The sequence below is a fragment of the Theropithecus gelada genome, chromosome X (assembly GCF_003255815.1).
Source record: "Theropithecus gelada isolate Dixy chromosome X, Tgel_1.0, whole genome shotgun sequence".
Taxonomy (NCBI): domain Eukaryota; kingdom Metazoa; phylum Chordata; class Mammalia; order Primates; family Cercopithecidae; genus Theropithecus; species Theropithecus gelada.
This window is the reverse complement of record NC_037689.1, coordinates 122,209,561-122,228,716: the sequence shown is the minus strand read 5'-3', so window position 1 is coordinate 122,228,716 and position 19,156 is coordinate 122,209,561. Positions and strand designations below refer to the sequence as shown.

The window sequence follows — 19,156 nt, the reverse complement described above, 5'->3', positions numbered from 1 at the left end:
AATGATTGTTCAAATTGTTGTTTCCGTGAGGGGGCAAGCACTGGAAAAGCCTATTCTGCCATATTGTTGACATCACTTCTCTAACTTGCATTTTAAAATTACCGCTATGTTTGAATATTTTAAGTTGTCTCTGTTAATTTGCATTTCTTTTTTGTGAATTGCCTATTGATGTCTTTTGTCCATGTTTCTATTGAAAGGTACAGCTGATATTTACTGATTTATAAGAAATTTTGTATATTAAATATTTTAACATAAACTGCATATTTTAACATTGTTTAAAATCCAAAATTACAATTTCAAACCATACAAAAATAATGAAACTAAAATACTCCCATATTATTTTCCCACATCTATTGATATCATGGTAAAGCATTTCAGGAAACATTAAGAAAAAATTTTGACTCGTTTTCAGGGGTGATATGAAATTGAGTTAACTTCCCACTGCCTACCTTTTCTTTAAAGAGAAACTTGCATCTTTTTCAAAAATAGTGAACAAAGCTTAGGACAACAAAGTGATCCATTTTGACAAAAATGCTAAGAAGATTGAAGTAAACAAGAGAAAAGATTGTAGAACCAATAGAAAATATATAGAGTATATTTTACTTCAGTTACATGTGACCCAGTAATTCAATAAAATTTAAGTGTCATTATAAAAAGATTATTTTGCAGATGTACATGAATTTTGAATTGGAGGATTTTGAGAGAATTCCCATTTCTCTCTTATGTACTTACCTGAGATTGATAGAAAAAAAATAGTTTGAATAATCAGGCTATAACAAATAGTGGAATTTTTCTCTATGCAAAAGTAACTGGTTGGAATTAAAACTTAACCTATAACATTGGCCTAATTAGCCCGATATTCCAGTCAAATTACTTCAGTACTAAATGTCATTGAAAAGAAGAAATGGATTACGTATTCTCTTGGCCTTAAGTAAGACTGAATCAGTGTGTTTGGGTGAAACAAGACTGAGGTAGAAACACAGGATCCTAGTGTCAGCTCTCTGTGTCCTAGGTGCAAAGCATTTCCTTTCTTTAGGTGTTATTTTCCTTTTTTGTAAAATGAGGAGATTGAGGCAAATGGCTTGTGTGTTATGTTCTTTCCAAAATATCCTTTTAATTGTAGAACACTTTTAGACTTACAGAAAAGTTGCAAAGATAGTACAGAGAATTACCATATACTCCTCATTTAGTTTCTCCTATTTTTTGTCTTAAATAGTACAAAAGGGTGTCATAATTTCTCCTATTGTCAATGTCCTATATCACCATGGCACATTTGTCACAACTGGGAAATGAACATCAATAATTACTGTTAACTGCATTTGACACTTCATTTGGATGTCACCATTCTTTTCCAGGATCCAATTCAAAATAGGATATTACATTGTGTCATGTTTTCCTATCTTCCTATGGTCTGTAACAGTTTTCTGACCTAGATGACATTGACAATTTTGAGTAGCACTGGCCAGGTTGTCTTTTAATGTCCTTCAATTTGGGTTTTGCTGATGTCATGCTTATGTTTAAACTGGCAGTATGCTTTTGGAGAGGAAGACCACAGAGGTGCCATTACCATCACATCATATCAGGTGTCCGTGCCATTATGTACGTGCTATCATTGATGATTACCCAGCTGAGGTAGTGTTTTCTAGGCTTCTTCACTTTAAATTTACTGGCCCCCTCCTTTCCAAATTATACTGGATTACTCTGTAGTCTTTTTGAGCTCTAACATACCATGATTTTATTATGTTGCAGATAGATTCCCTTATTTGGGCAGATCAATTTGATAGAGTAGAATCCATCACCCAGGATTGCATACTTGTTCTAGGTAACTCAGCTGAAAGTTTTCTTGGGACCAATTTCATACTATATAGCTATGTGAGAATTATCAGTTATGATTCATAAAATGAGACTCTAACTGCTTTATGCTAACCTTTATAAAAGTGTACTCTACTAAGAAATGACGATACCTTTTAAAATCTTAGGGATAATTTCTGGAATCTTTTTACCAAGAAAACCCAAAACATACAACTTCCAGGTCCCCAGTGCCCTGATGATAGAGTAAAGGAAATTAAAGAAATTTGCAGCTTCGAAGGATGTTGATGGGGATGGGAAGATAAATGAATGTCTGTTGTATATTAAGTCAAGGATTTGGAATCAGGAAATTAGGTGAGGTTTTTGTTTGAACTCTACAGCTGTGTGAAGATGGCAGCTGAAGTTCTCTCAAAGGCCTGAGTCCCTCTATATTACTCTCTCCAGAGAAACACAACTACCCAATCGTCTCCTAGGGCAGGAAAGTAGAGAATTCAATGAATCAATGACTTTCTGCCTTTTTCCACTTCCAGGATGGTTTTGTAAAGGGATCAATTAACCAGGCTTAATAATGATTGCTAACCTTTATTGGGCATTTAGTATGTGCCAGGCATTTTTTTTCTAGGTACTTTATATATACTGACTCATTTAGTCTTCCCAACAACCTTATGGAGATTTTGTTATTGTGCACATTTTATGGAGAGGATACTGAGAAGCAGAGATTAACTTACCCAAGATTATTAAACACACTAGTTAGTAGCAGTTGAGATTTGAACCAAGAAACCTTGGCTCCAGAGTCCCTGCTCTTTATTATAACGCATGACAACTGCCTCCCTTTATACAGAGTGAAATCCCCAACAGGGCCAGTTCTTTTTGCAACCAAACAATAAGTGTTGTATCCTCAGCAACTAGGACAATGGCTAATACATAGGAACCAGTCAACAAATAATTACTGCATGAAAGAAGACTTGAGGATCCAGATCATGAATCAACCCCATTTTAATAATATATTGATGACTCTTTCAGAAGAACACTATCATGGTGTCACCTCAGAAAACCCCGAACAAACTGGGTCATTATAATCACCACTTCATTCTCTCTACCTCCTCATCTGTTCACATCTTATAAGACAGATAAGAAGGTTTCATAGTTTTTCACCACTCCTCGTTTTCCATCTTCTCTATCACATCCTGTCTTCCCAGCCTTTTATAAGCCCTGCTCCTTAACATTAACTGTGAATAATAAGTTAGTAACAGGGTTTTTAAAATTTCAATATCTAAAAGTTTGCAGAAGGACACATACCACATATTTATGGCTATGATTACATGATGCTAACTCAGAAAAGTGAGTTTCAAAGTATCAGCTACCAGAGGTTGTGGATATAAATCAATGAATACATTTCCATTTTAAACATTTAAATATATACAAGTCAAATGGGTAAGAGGCAGAGAGAGCTGTGTATGTCTATTTCTTACTCTCTATAGTCACAAGTTGTATTTGTACCTTTTTAAAATAACCTGGTTACTATTGCCAATAAGTACTCAAACCAGGAAAGAGAACAGGAGAATATTTAGGAACCTAAGAAACTCCCATCATCAATAATGAAGTGATTGGCAGTGATTTGGACCATAGAGAAAGGGAGAATTAGTTAAGCAGAAAATGAAGTAAAATAGAAAAGAAAAATACAATTTTAAAGAAGAATTAAAAGTACTGATTCCTGTCTAAATTTACATTTTTGCTACATTATTCATTAAACTGTTTTTTAAATTTATCCCATCATTATGCTGCTTATTCTTCCTGACTCTACAAAGCCAATAATAATACAAAAATAAATAAGATTTGAGTTATGGAGAGCACTTATTGGTGCTGTGAGTTGAGATGAAACCACTAAATAATTGTACCTGTCTGATAAGGAATACACAGATGGGCCTGTTATGCAACTGCAAATGGAGATCATATAGTAAACCTGTGATAAGGTACCTAACTAGACATGTTATTTATAAATATTGCTGTAGTCTTGGAATGGAAAATATAAAATACACAGTAAATGAAAGTTTTAAGATAATATAATATAGAACTGGGATATTAAAATGATTTATTACTCTGATAGGATCTTTTCCAACCTGAGTATTGGATAAAACTAGGACCATACTAAGGAAAAAAAAAAAGCATGCTGCAATAGAGAGTAATTCATTTCATTTAGGAAAGGAAAAGTAGGGATTCAAACATGTGGAGCAACAAGAAAGGTGTCCTCATTGCCTCTGTTATACTATCTCAATCTTTTCTTTTTTTTTTTTTTTTTTTTTTTTTGAGACGGAGTCTTGCCCTGTCGCCCAGGCTGGAGTGCAGTGGCCGGATCTCAGCTCACTGCAAGCTCCGCCTCCCGAGTTCACGCCATTCTCCTGCCTCAGCCTCCCGAGTAGCTGGGACCACAGGCGCCCGCCACCTCGCCCGGCTTGTTTTTTGTAGTTTTAGTAGAGACGGGGTTTCACTGTGTTCACCAGGATGGTCTCGATCTCCTGACCTCGTGATCCGCCCATCTCGGCCTCCCAAAGTGCTGGGATTACAGGCTTGAGCCACCGCGCCCGGCCTCAATCTTTTCTTAATTGGCATTTAGTTTTAATGTTTCATCATGGCAGACTTGCAAAATGTGTTCTGTAAAACAGTTCAAGTTAAAATGCCTTTTCTTTTTTTCTTTTAATTAGTGAAGTTCTTTCTTCCAAAGGGAATTCTACCAATATACGACACAACTGCTTTTTGGACTTTCAAAAATGTTTGAAAGAGACCTCAAAACCATATTGACTACATTTAAATTGCTTTGAGAAGAAACATTTAAGTATGTTTTATTTATGTTCATGATGTAGTGCAAGCACAGATAATATTTTTAGTATAAAATGTATATGTATAGCCCTAGGAAAAAAAGAGAAAAGTTGAACAAAACTGCTGAGGCAATAGTAGATACCATAAATAAACACGCATTACTTCTTTTATTTAGTTCTTGAAAAATGCTTCTCTGAAAACTAATAGTTTTCAGTCCTGCAAGTAATATGGCTATTATCAGGATAAAACTCCGATCTGAAGGTAATTTATCAAAGGGTTATAGTTCACTCATATGCCAATTTGATGTTTAATGTAATAAAAATGGGATTTATTTTAAGATGGAAAGATAACCTGGTTTCTGTAATGTTGGCAGTCACTGCATTTAATTCAAGTAGCATTTATTTTTGCAGTGATATTCCTTATTGCAGAAGCATCTAGTCTCACATCATGGCCACTGAAGTATCGGTCTGGTGAAATTGCTTCCCACAGGAGTTAAGTTGAAAGCCTGAAGTCATCAGGGGTCACCATCTGGGTAATGTACTTCGTATATTTTTCAGGAAGGGAACTGTCCAACATACAAGCAGATCTGTAGCTTTGACAAGCCTTGGAAGTAAAGTACAAAAGCTTTAGCATTCCCTAGCCTAAAGGAACATGAAGGGAACTAGTAGGGGGAGACTGCTGACAAAAAGGGAAAACAAAGTATCTTGGAAAATATTATATGCTTTTGTCTTGGCATGCTGTGAAGTAGGACATGATCCATAGTGGTCAGGACTTTATTTGTAACATAGATTTCAAATTTTCTAAATAGGTTTATTTAGTGGATTTAGAAAATAATACCCCAAAATTATTGCAACAAATAAATATAACACCCCTAGCTGAATATGTATGCATTTTAAGGTGCAAGATGAATTCCTTGAAAGCAAAGTTACATTTGCCTTAGAAGTCTTATAATTTCAAGGTTAACTTGTATATTTATTATCAAAGCCCTATTTATTGTTAAGTGTATTCAAAAATTACCTGTAAGAGAGTGGACACAAAACCCCAAAAGATACATAATAACATGAAAAAGGGTCCTGTCTCCTGACAGTAGCACTATAAATATATTTCGATAAATTTAAATACCTAAAAGGAATTCTTCCCAACACCCAAATTTTCCTTATTCAGATATTTTGAAGATAATTTGTTAAGCCACTGGATTTCAAACTATTTTCTTTGGATCTTTTGGACAGCCAATCCCTTTCAATCAAATTCTGTTTTATCTGTTTTATGTATTTGGAAAGTGTTCATATTTAATTGCTGAATGGTTCTGCTGTTTTGAACTGTTTTGAAAAGCCCAATTTTAGACAGAAAACAGCAATAAAAGAGATAGAATAAAACAATGAAACTATTCGTTGAGCTTAACAAAGGTTTGTTGAGGACCTGGTATTTTAAAATTATATAATAATGCATGAATGCATTATCATTGTAAAAGATTCTAACAATACTATGAAAATGTCAAAGTATCCTCTTGGTTTTCACAGCTCCCTACTCTAAACATCAATAGTTTGGAATTCGTTTTTCGGTCTCTTCGCATTTAAAATACATATTTAAATATATATATATTTAAATACATATGTTCTACTTAAACTAGATCATAGAATATGCATTGTTCTACAATATTTTTCATAAAATCTTAGAGCTTGTTTCATGTCAGTACATACAGATCATCCAGTGGTGTGCTGATAAATGTTTAACAAGTTCTCTGGCCCAAAAAGCCTTGATCTGCCACATTTGCTAATTCCCAGGATGTAAATACACCCGCCATGGTCAATTTCAACTGCCAATGTAAAGTCATTGGAGGTGGAATTGGGAAGAGACGTGCACAGTTGGCTTTTGTAAACCAGTATAAGCCAGCTCCAGCATATCACTGGATCAGTCCTTTTTCTCTCTCTTTTTGGCTTTTTATTTGAAATAATTTTAGACTTACAGAAAAGTTACAAATATAGCAGAGAATCACTGTATTCCTGTCACTGAGCTTCTCCTAATATTAGCATCTTGCACAAACATAGTACAATTACTAAAACTAAGACATTAATATTGGTATGAGGTTATTAACTAAACTTAGAGTTTAATTCAGAGTTCTCCAGTTTTCCACAGTCTTTTCTGTTACAAGATTCTTTCTAGATCCACATATTGTATTTAGTCATCCTGTCTCCTTAGTTTCCTTCAATCTGATAATTTCTCAGTATCAGTCCTTTTAATTCTTACAAAGGATTTCATAGTACGGGTGTACCACTCTTCCATAGATTGGTTGTTCTAATTTTTAACTGCATTAATAAAGTCAATATATTAACAATGCAATAGTGAATTTCCTTGCACATGCCCCTTTATGCCCCACATGCGATTATTTCTTCAGTACAGACTCTTAGAAGTAGAATTTCTTGGTCAAGGAATATTCTCAATTTAAATTGTGATAGATATCAACATTGCCTTCCAAAGCCACTTTACCACTTTACACTCCTATCAGCAATGAAGAGTACTTCCTGACTACCAACCACAGAGTTAGGTACCAGGACCAGAAAAATGCAGAGGGCATTGTTCCTGCCTTTGGAGTGCTTAATAATGATGAGACAGACATGTAAACAGATATCTTTAATATAGTATGGTAGATTCTATGACAGGGTGCTAAAAGAGAACCATATCTCTTTGTGAAATGTTGTAGGTAGTCCAAGATCATCACTGCTCAGCAGAAATACATTGTGAACCATATATGTAACTTCAAGTTTTATAGTAGCCATATTAAAAAAGTAAGAAGAAGCAGGTGATATCAATTTAAATACATATTTTATTTAACCCGATATATCAAAAATATTTTCATTTCAATGTGTAATTAATATAAAAATATTAATGTGATCTTTTATATTTTTTCTTTTATACGAAGTCTTCGACTCTGACTAGCCACATTTCAAGTGTGCAATAGACACATGTGATGAGTGGCTACCATATTGAATAGCATAGACCTAAGTCATTCAGCATGTATTTCCCACATTTACTTCTGATGCATTCCTGTGGGTTTGTTTGGTTTTTTTTTTTTTTTTAGTCAATGATTGCCTTTTGAAAGAGAGTGGGATGGGATGGGAAAGGATTATTGATTACAAATGTTAATAGAGACCACCAGTCTTGTTTATGAGAAACAAAGTCCAACATTCTAACAGTATGCAGAGAGAAAACAGAGATTTGGAGGTTTCTACAGAAATGCGTAAGTTAAGAAGAGCTTCTGTACATGGAGTCAGCCTGCCTTGGGTTCCAAGGTACTTGATTGAATTTGGAATTGAGGACAGCCAAGACAATCCATTCATTACCTGAACTTTGTAATGAATTTATAATTTTAGAACATGGCTCTTTGCAATTGGATAGAACAAGAAGGAGAATAATAATAAAATGTACAGGGCTCAGCACCAGGGAACATTTGCTAAAAGAGCATTAGGGACTGCCATTTTTAATCTGCTGAAAATACATCATTCCTGGAATATTTGAATAGACATAAACATTCTATCCAACCACTGAGTTTCAGTGAAATGCAAATAGCAGGATGGGTACTCCCTCAGAGATCTGGGTAGCATCCATCTCCATTCATTGAGTGTGTGTGTGTGTGTATATATATATATATATATATATATGATATATGTGTGTGTGTGTTATATGTCTTATGTCTTAGGGAACAGTAAATTTGACCTTACTTACAGTCAAGACTACTTATATTACATCTACTTTAACCAGCAGTGCTCATTTGAAGGTGTATATTCTGGTATGTGAGATTTTAGGTTTATTACTTTCTTTTTTTTTTTTTTCTTTTTTTTTTTTTTTGAGACCGAGTCTCGCGCTGTGTCACCCAGGCTGGAGTGCAGTGGCGCGATCTCGGCTCACTGCAAGCTCCGCCTCCCAGGTTCAGGCCATTCTCCTGCCTCAGCCTCCGAGTAGCTGGGACTACAGGCGCCCGCCACCACGCCCGGCTAGTTTTTTGTATTTTTAGTAGAGACGGGGTTTCACCATGTTAGCCAGGATGGTCTCGATCTCCTGACCTCGTGATCCGCCCGCCTCGGCCTCCCAAAGTGCTGGGATTACAGGCTTGAGCCACCGCGCCCGGCCGGTTTATTACTTTCTAATTCTTATTTGTTGGTGACCAGTTTGCAAAGTTGGCTAGTGTACTGAGGTAACAAGATTATGGGTCCGGTACTTATGTGTATGAGTGTTCCTACCACTCTTTGCCGTTCTGACTGAGCTCACACTGGGCTCCTTAGTATTTCTCACACACTTCATGTAAGACTTCAGGGCTTTCTATAAATTCTATTTTGTCTTCCTGGAAGATTCTTCCCCTAGATATTCACAATGGCTTCACTTCATTATAATCTTGGTTCAAATGTTACCTCCTCCAAGAGGGCTTCTCTGACCACCCTTACCTATTGTTACCTTCATAGCACTTATAACTACCCAATGTTATCTAGTTTATTTGCTGTTTTTTGTTTTTTGGTTTGTTTCCATAACAGTTATATTCTATCTTATATTTTATATCATGTATTTTTTCTTTGCCTGTCTTAACCCACTACCCTCTCATATAAGTTCTGGGAGGGTAGAGATTTTCTTATGTTGTTTGCTGTTGTAAACTCAGAAAACAAAAACAAAAACAAAAACAAAAAAAAAAACAGTGCCTGGTATAGAGTAGGCACTCAAAAAAAGTATTTGTTGAATCAACATGTGAATATGACTTAATATTGCCCTGTTTGTTCATTACTAATTTTACCCTTATTCTAGCCAATTGGCTCATAATGTCTATTCTTGGGTTTGGGGGACTCACCTAAACAGTGTGGCTCTAAACACATGGCATAAATCTGGATGGGAATCCGCTAGAAACTGAGGAAGCTGTCTTTATACTGTATCTAAAGCTGACATTCAACCAGTGTGTACTGGTTAGACTGTATTAGTTGTTTATATCTGATAGCCATTTTGGTTGGCCAATACTTATGTTTGGACGAAATAAAAGGCCAGTAGCCTTGCCATGATACTTGTCTGTGGTCTGTAGCAAATAATTAACTTTCATCATATATTCACACAAATATATATTACAAACAGCTTGTTCCCTGGGAAAGATATAGCAAGTTCGAAAAATTACCAAGCTTCACTGCTCTCAAAGAGTGTTCTACTAAATGTGCCCATACCTCTTTATGTGTCTTGATTGAATGGAAGCAGTCCATTTCATTTGATGGTGAAAAATTAATCCTTGCCTTATATATTTTGAAGTGAATCTCACCACATGCATTTTCTCACATTTTCAAGTGCCCCAGGAAACTGGCTCAACTTAAAGCATATAAAATAACCCCCTTAGTCTTCTAAATGAAAACTACTATGCCTTTTGTTATATATGGTCCATCTAATTTCACAAAAGTAATTGAACTAAGGGAATGAAACACATTTTCAATATAGCTTCTACTATCCATCATATTCAAATTATTTGGGAGGCAGAGTAGACCAAATTTTCTGTAAAACCGAAAAATACCTCTAATTGGAACAGGTGTGTTAAACCAAACTTAGAGTCCATTGGCAAGGAAATCTCAAGGATGTCACTAATATAGCTTTATTAATGTGCCATACCATACCTTACTCAGAACCACTATCCTTTGAGTTAAAATTATTTCCAATAATTGCAAGAGAAATTCCTCAGGCAGCACTGGCCTTAATCCAAAGAAAAGGGTAGAAACCAATTAAATGCTTAAAAGTTTTAAGGATAAATTAGGAAGTAGGTGTTAGAAATCTCTTTAGCTCCAACTAAAAGTGGATGAATGATTTTTAAATAGGCTATCCTTCTCTGTTCTCAGTCACTAACTCAAATACTATACATGAGCGTTACACATACTAACTAGCCCCTTTCAGTTCACCTAGGAACACAAAGAGAAATATAAAATGGCTTATGAGCAGATTCACTTTTTTTTTTTTTGTTTTTTTGTTTTTTGCCTTTTGGTAGGATTTGGTTGATGTTGAAAAATGCAATGAGAAAACAAACAAGAGGTTTCTCCAGCTTTTTGCCCTAGGCACTGTTTTCTCCTAACATTCTCTCCTTTCAGTGACTTCATTCACTCTCACAACTTCAACTGTTGTCTCTGTGCATATATGACTTTTCAGTCTTTTTCTAGCTCTAATATCCTCCAGAACTTCAAACCTCCTATCGTTAGCATTCACTATCTGGAGGGCCCATCATTCCCAGAAACTCAACAGCCCCAAAGACTGAATTCATTGCATTCCTTGCATCTTCTCATCCGGTCTCAAGCCACATATTCAAATAGTCATCAATCAACAAAACAGAAATCCAGCACCAACTATTTGTAGCAAGTGGTAGGCTAATAAAGAATTCTCGCCGGGCGCGGTGGCTCACGCCTGTAATCCCAGCACTTTGGGAGGCCGAGACGGGCGGATCACGAGGTCAGGAGATCGAGACCATCCTGGCTAACACGGTGAAACCCCGTCTCTACTAAAAATGCAAAAAATTAGCCGGGCGAGGCGGCGGGCGCCTGTAGTCCCAGCTACTCGGGAGGCTGAGGCAGGAGAATGGCGTAAACCCGGGAGGCGGAGCTTGCAGTGAGCCGAGATCGCGCCACTGCACTCCAGCCTGGGCGACTAAGCGAGACTCTGTCTCAAAAAAAAAAAAAAAAAAAAAAAAAAAAAAAAAAAAAAAAAAAAAAAAGAATTCTCTAACTCTATTAATGGTTCCACCGTTGTTTCAGTTAGGCTCAAAACCTTAACCATTTTGGATTCCTCCCTCCTTTCCCTCACTTTTTTCTATGCCCTCCCTCAGCACACCTATACACATGTATGAATGTGTATACAAACACACACGTACACACACACAAAGAGAGAGCGAGAGAGAGAGAGAGAGAGAGAGAGAGAGAGAGAGAGGAGAGAGGACCTGTTGCCAAATCCTGAAACGCAATTTATGCAATTTCTCCCTAAGAAATCTTCTTTGCATTCCCACTGCAAATAATTGAGACACTCCTGTGACACTACTCTAATTGGAGCACTAATTACTTATTTCCTAGATTATTGCAATGCCATCCCAATTGACTTATTTGCCAAATCTTTAGGTCTCCAATTCATTCTCCATGGTACTACTGGATTTATCTTTCTGCAAAGGATGTTTTTTATTATATCAGTTATTTGCCTAAAAACCTTCAGTGCTCCCCACTATCAAATTAATCCTCCAAAAATTCTGATCATATCACTCAGTCTCTCAAAAAATAGAAATGCCTTTCTGTTGCCTAATAAGTTGAATCTAAACGTATAAGTGTGCCACTCAGTGTCCTCTACAATATGGCTCCAATCTTCCTTTCTGGCCTTAACTTCCACTAGCACCAGCACATAGCTAAGCTCCAGTGAACCCCAGCAACTTCTTTTGCCTCAGATACATCATGTACTTTACAAAGTCATACTTTATTCAGCCCTGTCCCTTCTCCCCACCAATTGTTGTCACCTGTCAAAGCCCTACACATCCTTCAAGGTCTGTATCTACTCCCACTTCCTTCAAAAATTATTCTTGATCATCCCAACCTATTTTAATCTACTGTTCCTTTAAACCATTTCTTTTAAAGCAAAAGCTTCCTTTTTCCCAGATAGCAAATGTTACACATGTACATTGTAAAAAATATGGAAAACACAGAAATCATAAAGAAAAAAATAAAAATTCTCTGTAAGTTTCCCATGCTGTTAACATGTTGCTATATATTCTTCCAAACCTTTTTTCTCTGGACATGAACATGTGCACACATACACAAACACACACACTTCAAATCACACTATTTATAATGTTTAATAGCCTAATATTTTTCATTTGATACCTTATGGATATTTCCCATACCATTGCATGGTCTTCTGCAACATGATTTTTAGCAGCCACATACTCTTATATTATTTACTATCTCATTGGTTATTTGATTAATCTCTTGATGAATATTTAGATTGATTATAACTTTCTAATATTATTTTCAGATGTTACAATAGACAGCATTGTACTTTGGCAACGTTCATAGTTAATTCACAGAAATTAAATTGTTAGCTCTGTCATGCGCGTCCGTGTGAAGAGACCACCAAACGGGCTTTGTGTGAGCAATAAAGCTTTTTAATCACCTGGGTGCAGGCGGGCTGAGTCCGAAAAGAGAGTCAGCAAAGGGAGATAAGGGTGGGGCCGTTTTATAGGACTTGGGTAGGTAAAGGAAAATTACAGTCAAAAGGGGGTTGTTCTCTGGCGGGCAGGAGTGGGGGTCACAAGGTGCTCAGTGGGGGAGCTTTTCGAGCCAGGATGAGTCAGGAAAAGGACTTGCACAAGGTAATGTCATCACTTAAGGCAAGGACCGGCAATTTTCATTTCTTTTGTGATGGAATGTCATCAGTTAAGGCAGGGCAGGGCATTTTCACTTCTTTTGTGATTCTTCAGTTACTTCAGGCCATCTGGGCGTATACGTGCAAGTCACAGGGGATGCGGTAGCTTGGCTTGGGCTCAGAGGCCTGACAAGCTCAAAGGGTAAATCAGATTTTCAGTTCATTTGATAAATGGTGCCACATTGCCCTCCAAAAAAGGTCACTGTATTTTTATACCCTCCTCAGGAGTGTATGAGAGTGCCCATCTTCCTGCACAGTGACCAACACTGGGTACTTTTTAATCTTCTGATAGCAGTTTAAACCTGTCTTATATCAATCATTCTGCATAATATTATTTTATCCTGGTATTACTACCAAATCCCACCCTAATAAGCATCTACATTTTAACAGCTGCAGCAACTATCATAGGGCTTTATGCATACTAGGCATTCAGGAAATATTTGCTGAAATGAATTGAATTAAAACCATAGAGAAGGTCTTCCATGTTCTCATGATAGTCTGTCCACCATTACTCTGTAACAGTTTCCATATGGAAACTAGTGTTACATGACTAAGGGAAATGGAAAACGAAAGGGTCACAGCAGTGAGAAGCTAAGTCTAATTGTACTACAGTTGATTCCAATTTCTAATCCTATCATTGGGATAGCTTTAGCCTCAAAATGTTAACAACAGCTACTATAACAACTGGTAATACTTATGTGTGTCGTAGCATGCAAGTAGCTACATGTATGATGTATAGGTATAAACTCCCAGTTGCTTGGCCTAACTAAAAGAAAACTGTTCGTAACATTTTTAGGTGCAAAGGGATACCTGGCTTGGAGATCTTCTCAGTGAGTCTGGAATAAATTAATGTATGGCTTGTTCTCTTGCAGCAGTACATTTGTTCGGCCTGACTTGGCAGTTGCAACCAGTTGAAGGAGAGCTGTATGCAAATGGAGTTAGCAAAGGGAACAGGGGGACCGAGTCCATGGACACTACTTACTCTCCAATTGGAGGAAAAGTTTCTGATAAATCAGAGAAAAAAGGTACAGTGATGAAAATGATTGATTGATTGTTGATTACTTTTCTTCTAATTTGGTCATTAGGACCGTAGCTGGGATGGTTTCACTTCACATTAAATTTTATGATCACTTGAAAGAAGTCCTCTACGTGGACAGAATAAATGTGTGTAAATATCTTGTGAAAGCAAAATTTCCCTGTCTCTAGTGCCTTGAGTATAAACCAATTAACTTTTCAAATATGTTGGCAATTTTGAAAATAGATAAATATTTACAGAATGGAGACTTCAATACAATGGAAATTGCATTTCGCATATAACTACCCTGAAGCAACGTGGGATTTTGATTAAGTTCTCTGTGTCCAAGCCCAGCATTTATATATAACATTTTACAAAGGGTATATGGAAATTTCTTCTATTTGTAATATGAAAAAGCTTTTTCTGCTTAATGTAAAGGTGAATGCTTATGTCAAAGTTGGATAACATGATTTTTTTCTAGTTCGGGGACATGAATTCTTCCTAGTTGGGAGAAAGGAAAAAAATCACTTTGAGTCCTGAACTTTTAAGTTTAACCAATGTGAGCTTGAACTACCTGACTTATTTATAATAAATGTCACAGTACCAGCACTCCCAACATCTTATTCACATTGAATGATCTTAGTCTTAATATACAAGCAGTGAAAATAGCTGGAAGTTTATATATTTATTGAAATAGGATTCAGTACAGAGGGACTTGAGCCATGTAAAATTCCAGGAAGTCAATTTAAATAGTAGAAATTGAGAATAATATGTATAGTCAGCAATATCCTGGGTAATATTTGGAGAACAAAAATAAATAAATGAATGAATGACCAAAACCTTACCTCCAAGAAACTTACAATTTTATACAGGTGGTAACACAGTCTTATTTTGGTTCATTAGTTGCAACTAAGACATCATTTTTTAATGCAGTAGTTATTTGGGTTACTACTCTTCCCTTGTGTTTTTAATTCCTTTGGTGGTGGGGGGCTTGTTTGTGGGTTTTGTTTTGTTTTGTTTTTGTTTGCTTTTGAAAAGGTAACTTTAATCCATGCTTCAGTAAAAATTAATGCTTAGGGTTCAGGAAAATATTATGGTTTGCTCTAGTTTTCAATTCATGATGCAGTTTGCTGTATGTTCTCATTTCAAAATACTTGTTTCTAGCCTGGAGTGACCTTTCCCAGCAGTTTCACTGTTACTGCTGAGAGTGGCTGAGGACAGTAGAGGGGTCAGAGGTGGCAGAGAAAAAAGTCTGCCACGCTTACTGCTCAGATTTTTCTTCCTTATCTCCCTTACCTGCTTTTTCTCCCTTACCTTCTCTTCTGCTATTTTATCCCCTTACATCTGAAGGTACAAGAGCTATCATTTGGTGTTATCTACCTAGGGTTTCTTACCATTCACACTAAAAATCAGAATTTATCTGTCTGAGGAAAACAAAACATGCAAGACAGCAGGTCATCACATAGTTGTCATTATAGTATATTTGATTTTATATTCTAATTCAGACCTCTTTTGATTCCTTTCCATAAAGTAAGTTGATGATGATGGTTAAAATTAATTTAAAATTACCACGTGTCAAGAATTGTTCCAGATACTTTACATGGATTATATCATGAAGGTCACATTATGGTCCCCGTTGTCCAAATGAGAAACAGAGGCACAGAGAGGTTAAGTAACTTGCCCAGTGTCACAGAGCTAGTAAGTGGTCGTCTGATTCCAGAGTCTAATCTCTTAACTTCTACACTGTACTAAAATCCTTATATGGAACATCTGTGAAGACCACAAAAAACTTTTTACACAATGAAAGCAAAGCCCCAGAGTCTATTCATGATCGATTTTAGAGAAATTCTACTCACCTATATTTCTAATGTGTTGTGACAAGTTTCATAAATGAAAAATGCTTTAAGTTTCTGCTCAATTATAAAAACGAACAGAGCAAACCGACTTCAATTAAATACTTTATTAAGAAAAATCATTATGGGTTGATGCCTCATACAACAAGTTGTTAGCTTAACCTGACTTTTTATGGAAGCCTGAACAAAACCTTAACTATATCTGCACATCATGGTTTTGCTATATTAGGTCTTTACTGCATATTACTTACCAAATAAAAACATAGTTCCTTTTTTTAATGCCATATGTATACTAATCCAAACCTTTTAGAAGATGTAATACAGTAGAAGGATATTTTCAAATGTTCAGTTGTATCCTTTCATGATTTTCTACATAAGACACATCCCATAAATATAGCTCTAGAAGCGTATCTTGATACTGTATGCACTAAATATGAAACTGACAACCAGACCATTCTTTTTAAATTTTTTTCTCTACTCTCCTAGAAGATTGGGCATTACAGCACTATGGTTAAAAGCCTGGATTCTGGAGTCAGAGAGACCTGGCTTTAAATACTAACTGTGCCATCATTATCTCTTCAACCTCAAGTAATTGACAAAACCTCGCCCAGCCAGTGCCCTCATCTGTAACATAAGGGTGATAATAATAGTACCTGTCTCATATGGTCATAGTAAGGAGTTAATTAAACAATTGACATAAAGCATATAGCACAGTCCCTGACACATTGCTTAATTTAGCAGCAGTTACTATTGGACCAAAAGATTGGAAAATTGCCTTGAGGTTTTTGAACTTCATTGACATTCTGTTAGGTGCTATAGAACCTGCTTTCAAACCAGTATGAACTTTGCAGTGAATGATGACCTTCTAGAGATTGAAATATTTTCTCTCTTTAAAGTTTGGTCTCTACTTACCAATATAAAATCTATTATTTTGAAACTATTATCACTATCATCATCAGATAATGATGAATGACACTTTTTAAAGAAACATCAAATTCTACTGGAATTGGTTTCCCATTAACAGTTGTTTTATATATATATATATATATATACACACACATACACACATATATATGTGTATGTATATATAATGTGTGTGTGTGTATATATATAAAACAAGAGTATTCGATTATAGATGTTTAGTATGCTAACACGCTAGAATTTCAATAAGTAGATATAAGTCACAACCACATGCTATAATCTACCAGAAAAACCTTAGTTGTCATTATTAAATAAATATTTATAAAATTGAAAGTATTGTACCAAAATAGTCCTGCACTACATTAGAGGCTTACAAACTAGTCATAACTTTTTTTTTTTTTTTTTTTTTGAGATGGAGTCTCGCTCTGTCGCCCAGGTTAGAGTGCAATGGCACAATCTCAGCTCACTGCAACCTCCACCTCCCAGGTTCAAGCGATTCTCCTGCCTCAGCCTCCCAAGTAGCTGGGACTACAGGTGCCCACCACCACACCCGGCTAATTTTTGGATTTTTAGTAGAGATGGGTTTTCACCATGTTGGCCAGGCTGGTCTCAAACTCCTGACCTCAAGTGATCCACCTGCCTCGGCCTGCCAAAGTGCTGGGATTACAGATGTGAGCCACTGTGCCTGGCCTATAACTATTTAACCAGTAAACATTATGTAACAACTGCTTTAAACAGAGCAGAGGATATGAGCAAATAAAAGACTTTATTCCTAGACCTGAGTTATGTAATGTCTGTAAATAAAATTAAAAATAACTACCTCACATAATTTATCAACAAATTAGAATGTTAAAATCTTAAAGATTATCAAATCCAATATCCTTATTTAGAAATGAAGAAAATTAGGTCCAGAAAAGTTGAGATCACATAGAAAGAGCTGGGACTAGCAGAGAAGGTGCTGAGTTTCACGTTTTGTATTTTTCACCTGTTATTGTAATAGTATAAGATAAACTAAATATATAAATTTCTGAAAAGGTTTTCAATAAGGAAGTATCACAGAGAAAAACTGAACAAGTAAAGAAATTGATTTTATTCAGGCTATTGCAATAGGGAGGTTTTGTCTTGGTCTTATATAGGCAGGGGTAGATGGGTTACATGTGAGATGATTTACTGGTGGGATCATGTTGCAATCAGGGGACGTATCGGTTAGCTGAACAGGAAATGTGTATCTCTGTGTCTAGCTAGTTTCAGGGAAACAGACAGTTCTAATCTCAACTAATTATTTATGAGACAAAGAACGGGAGATTGGAGGGTCTGTATATGGCCTTTCAGTGGGTTCAGGCAATAGGGGAAAAGTCTGTGTTTGGTCTTTTCAGGGGTGTAATTATAGATGAGTCTTAGGGAAATCACGGGAAAGAAGGGACAGAGAGTTTTATCTTAAGTCATTTAGGAAAGGGTGTTTTGTATGTGTTTGTTTGGGCTTTTGTTTGTTTGTTGTCGATGTTATGGTTTTTTTGCATAAGTCATTTCCCAGGACACAAAAAAGTGGGAGAATTTCGGAAAACAAAAGGTTGGGGAATTTCTTAAGCAAAATTGTTTTCCAGGAGCATTAGGGCTCAGGTAAAGTCGTGTATTGTCAGTAGCAATATAAATGAAGATGAAATTTATTGGGTAGTCGAGGATACTGAATTCCTGCAGGTTGAATGCCAAAATAGAACACTGGGAACAAAGAAGGATGGGTGGGGAAAGAGAGAACTAAAGAATACTAAAAGCAGTCTTTATCTCCATTACAATTTTGCAAAAGCCTGGCCTTGGGGGAAAGTGGCATTTCTTTTAAATTCATCCTGCACGATCTATCTCCACAAAGTTGGAAAAAAAAGACATTTTTCTAGTCAGTGTCTGCTGAATATACGACCATGTAAACAAAATACAGCTGATTGATATGACACAATTTATAGCCTGTCGTGAAGATGCTTGAGCCAAGACCTAATAGTAACTATAGCCTCACCTCTCTAGGCTCCAGTTTCTCATCTGAAAAATAAGGGAATTGGCTTTCAACCCTTTCTAGGGGCAGAAAAGAGGCGGGGCTAGTGGGCAAAGAAAACCTTCTTACAAATTAAATCTTACCCAGAAATTACAAATTTAAATAGAAAACAGATAAAAGCCAAGTTTCTCCAGATACAGCGAGGGAAGGGGGCAGATTCCTGGCAAAACTCCCATTCCCTTCCTCTTTGCTTTATTTGCCCTCTATTCTATGAGCAGCTGCTAAAGCTTTGACAAAACACAAGGCTGACTTAGCTCTAAGATCCCTTTCAGCTGTACACACTATGAGTTAGTG

General features: G+C 36.3%; 1 protein-coding gene across 3 annotated transcripts in view; it reads left to right on the top strand.

Moving 5' to 3' along the window:
* Positions 1-19,156, top strand: part of TENM1 (teneurin transmembrane protein 1) — a 605,674-nt gene that overhangs the window by 296,624 nt on the left and 289,894 nt on the right. For 2 of the 3 annotated variants that reach the window (XM_025372421.1, XM_025372419.1), the window contains exon 6: positions 13,902-14,054. In XM_025372421.1, coding sequence (XP_025228206.1) covers positions 13,902-14,054 — 153 coding nt within the window. The remainder of the gene's footprint in view (positions 1-13,901; positions 14,055-19,156) is intronic. The other variant, XM_025372420.1, reaches the window with a different exon arrangement.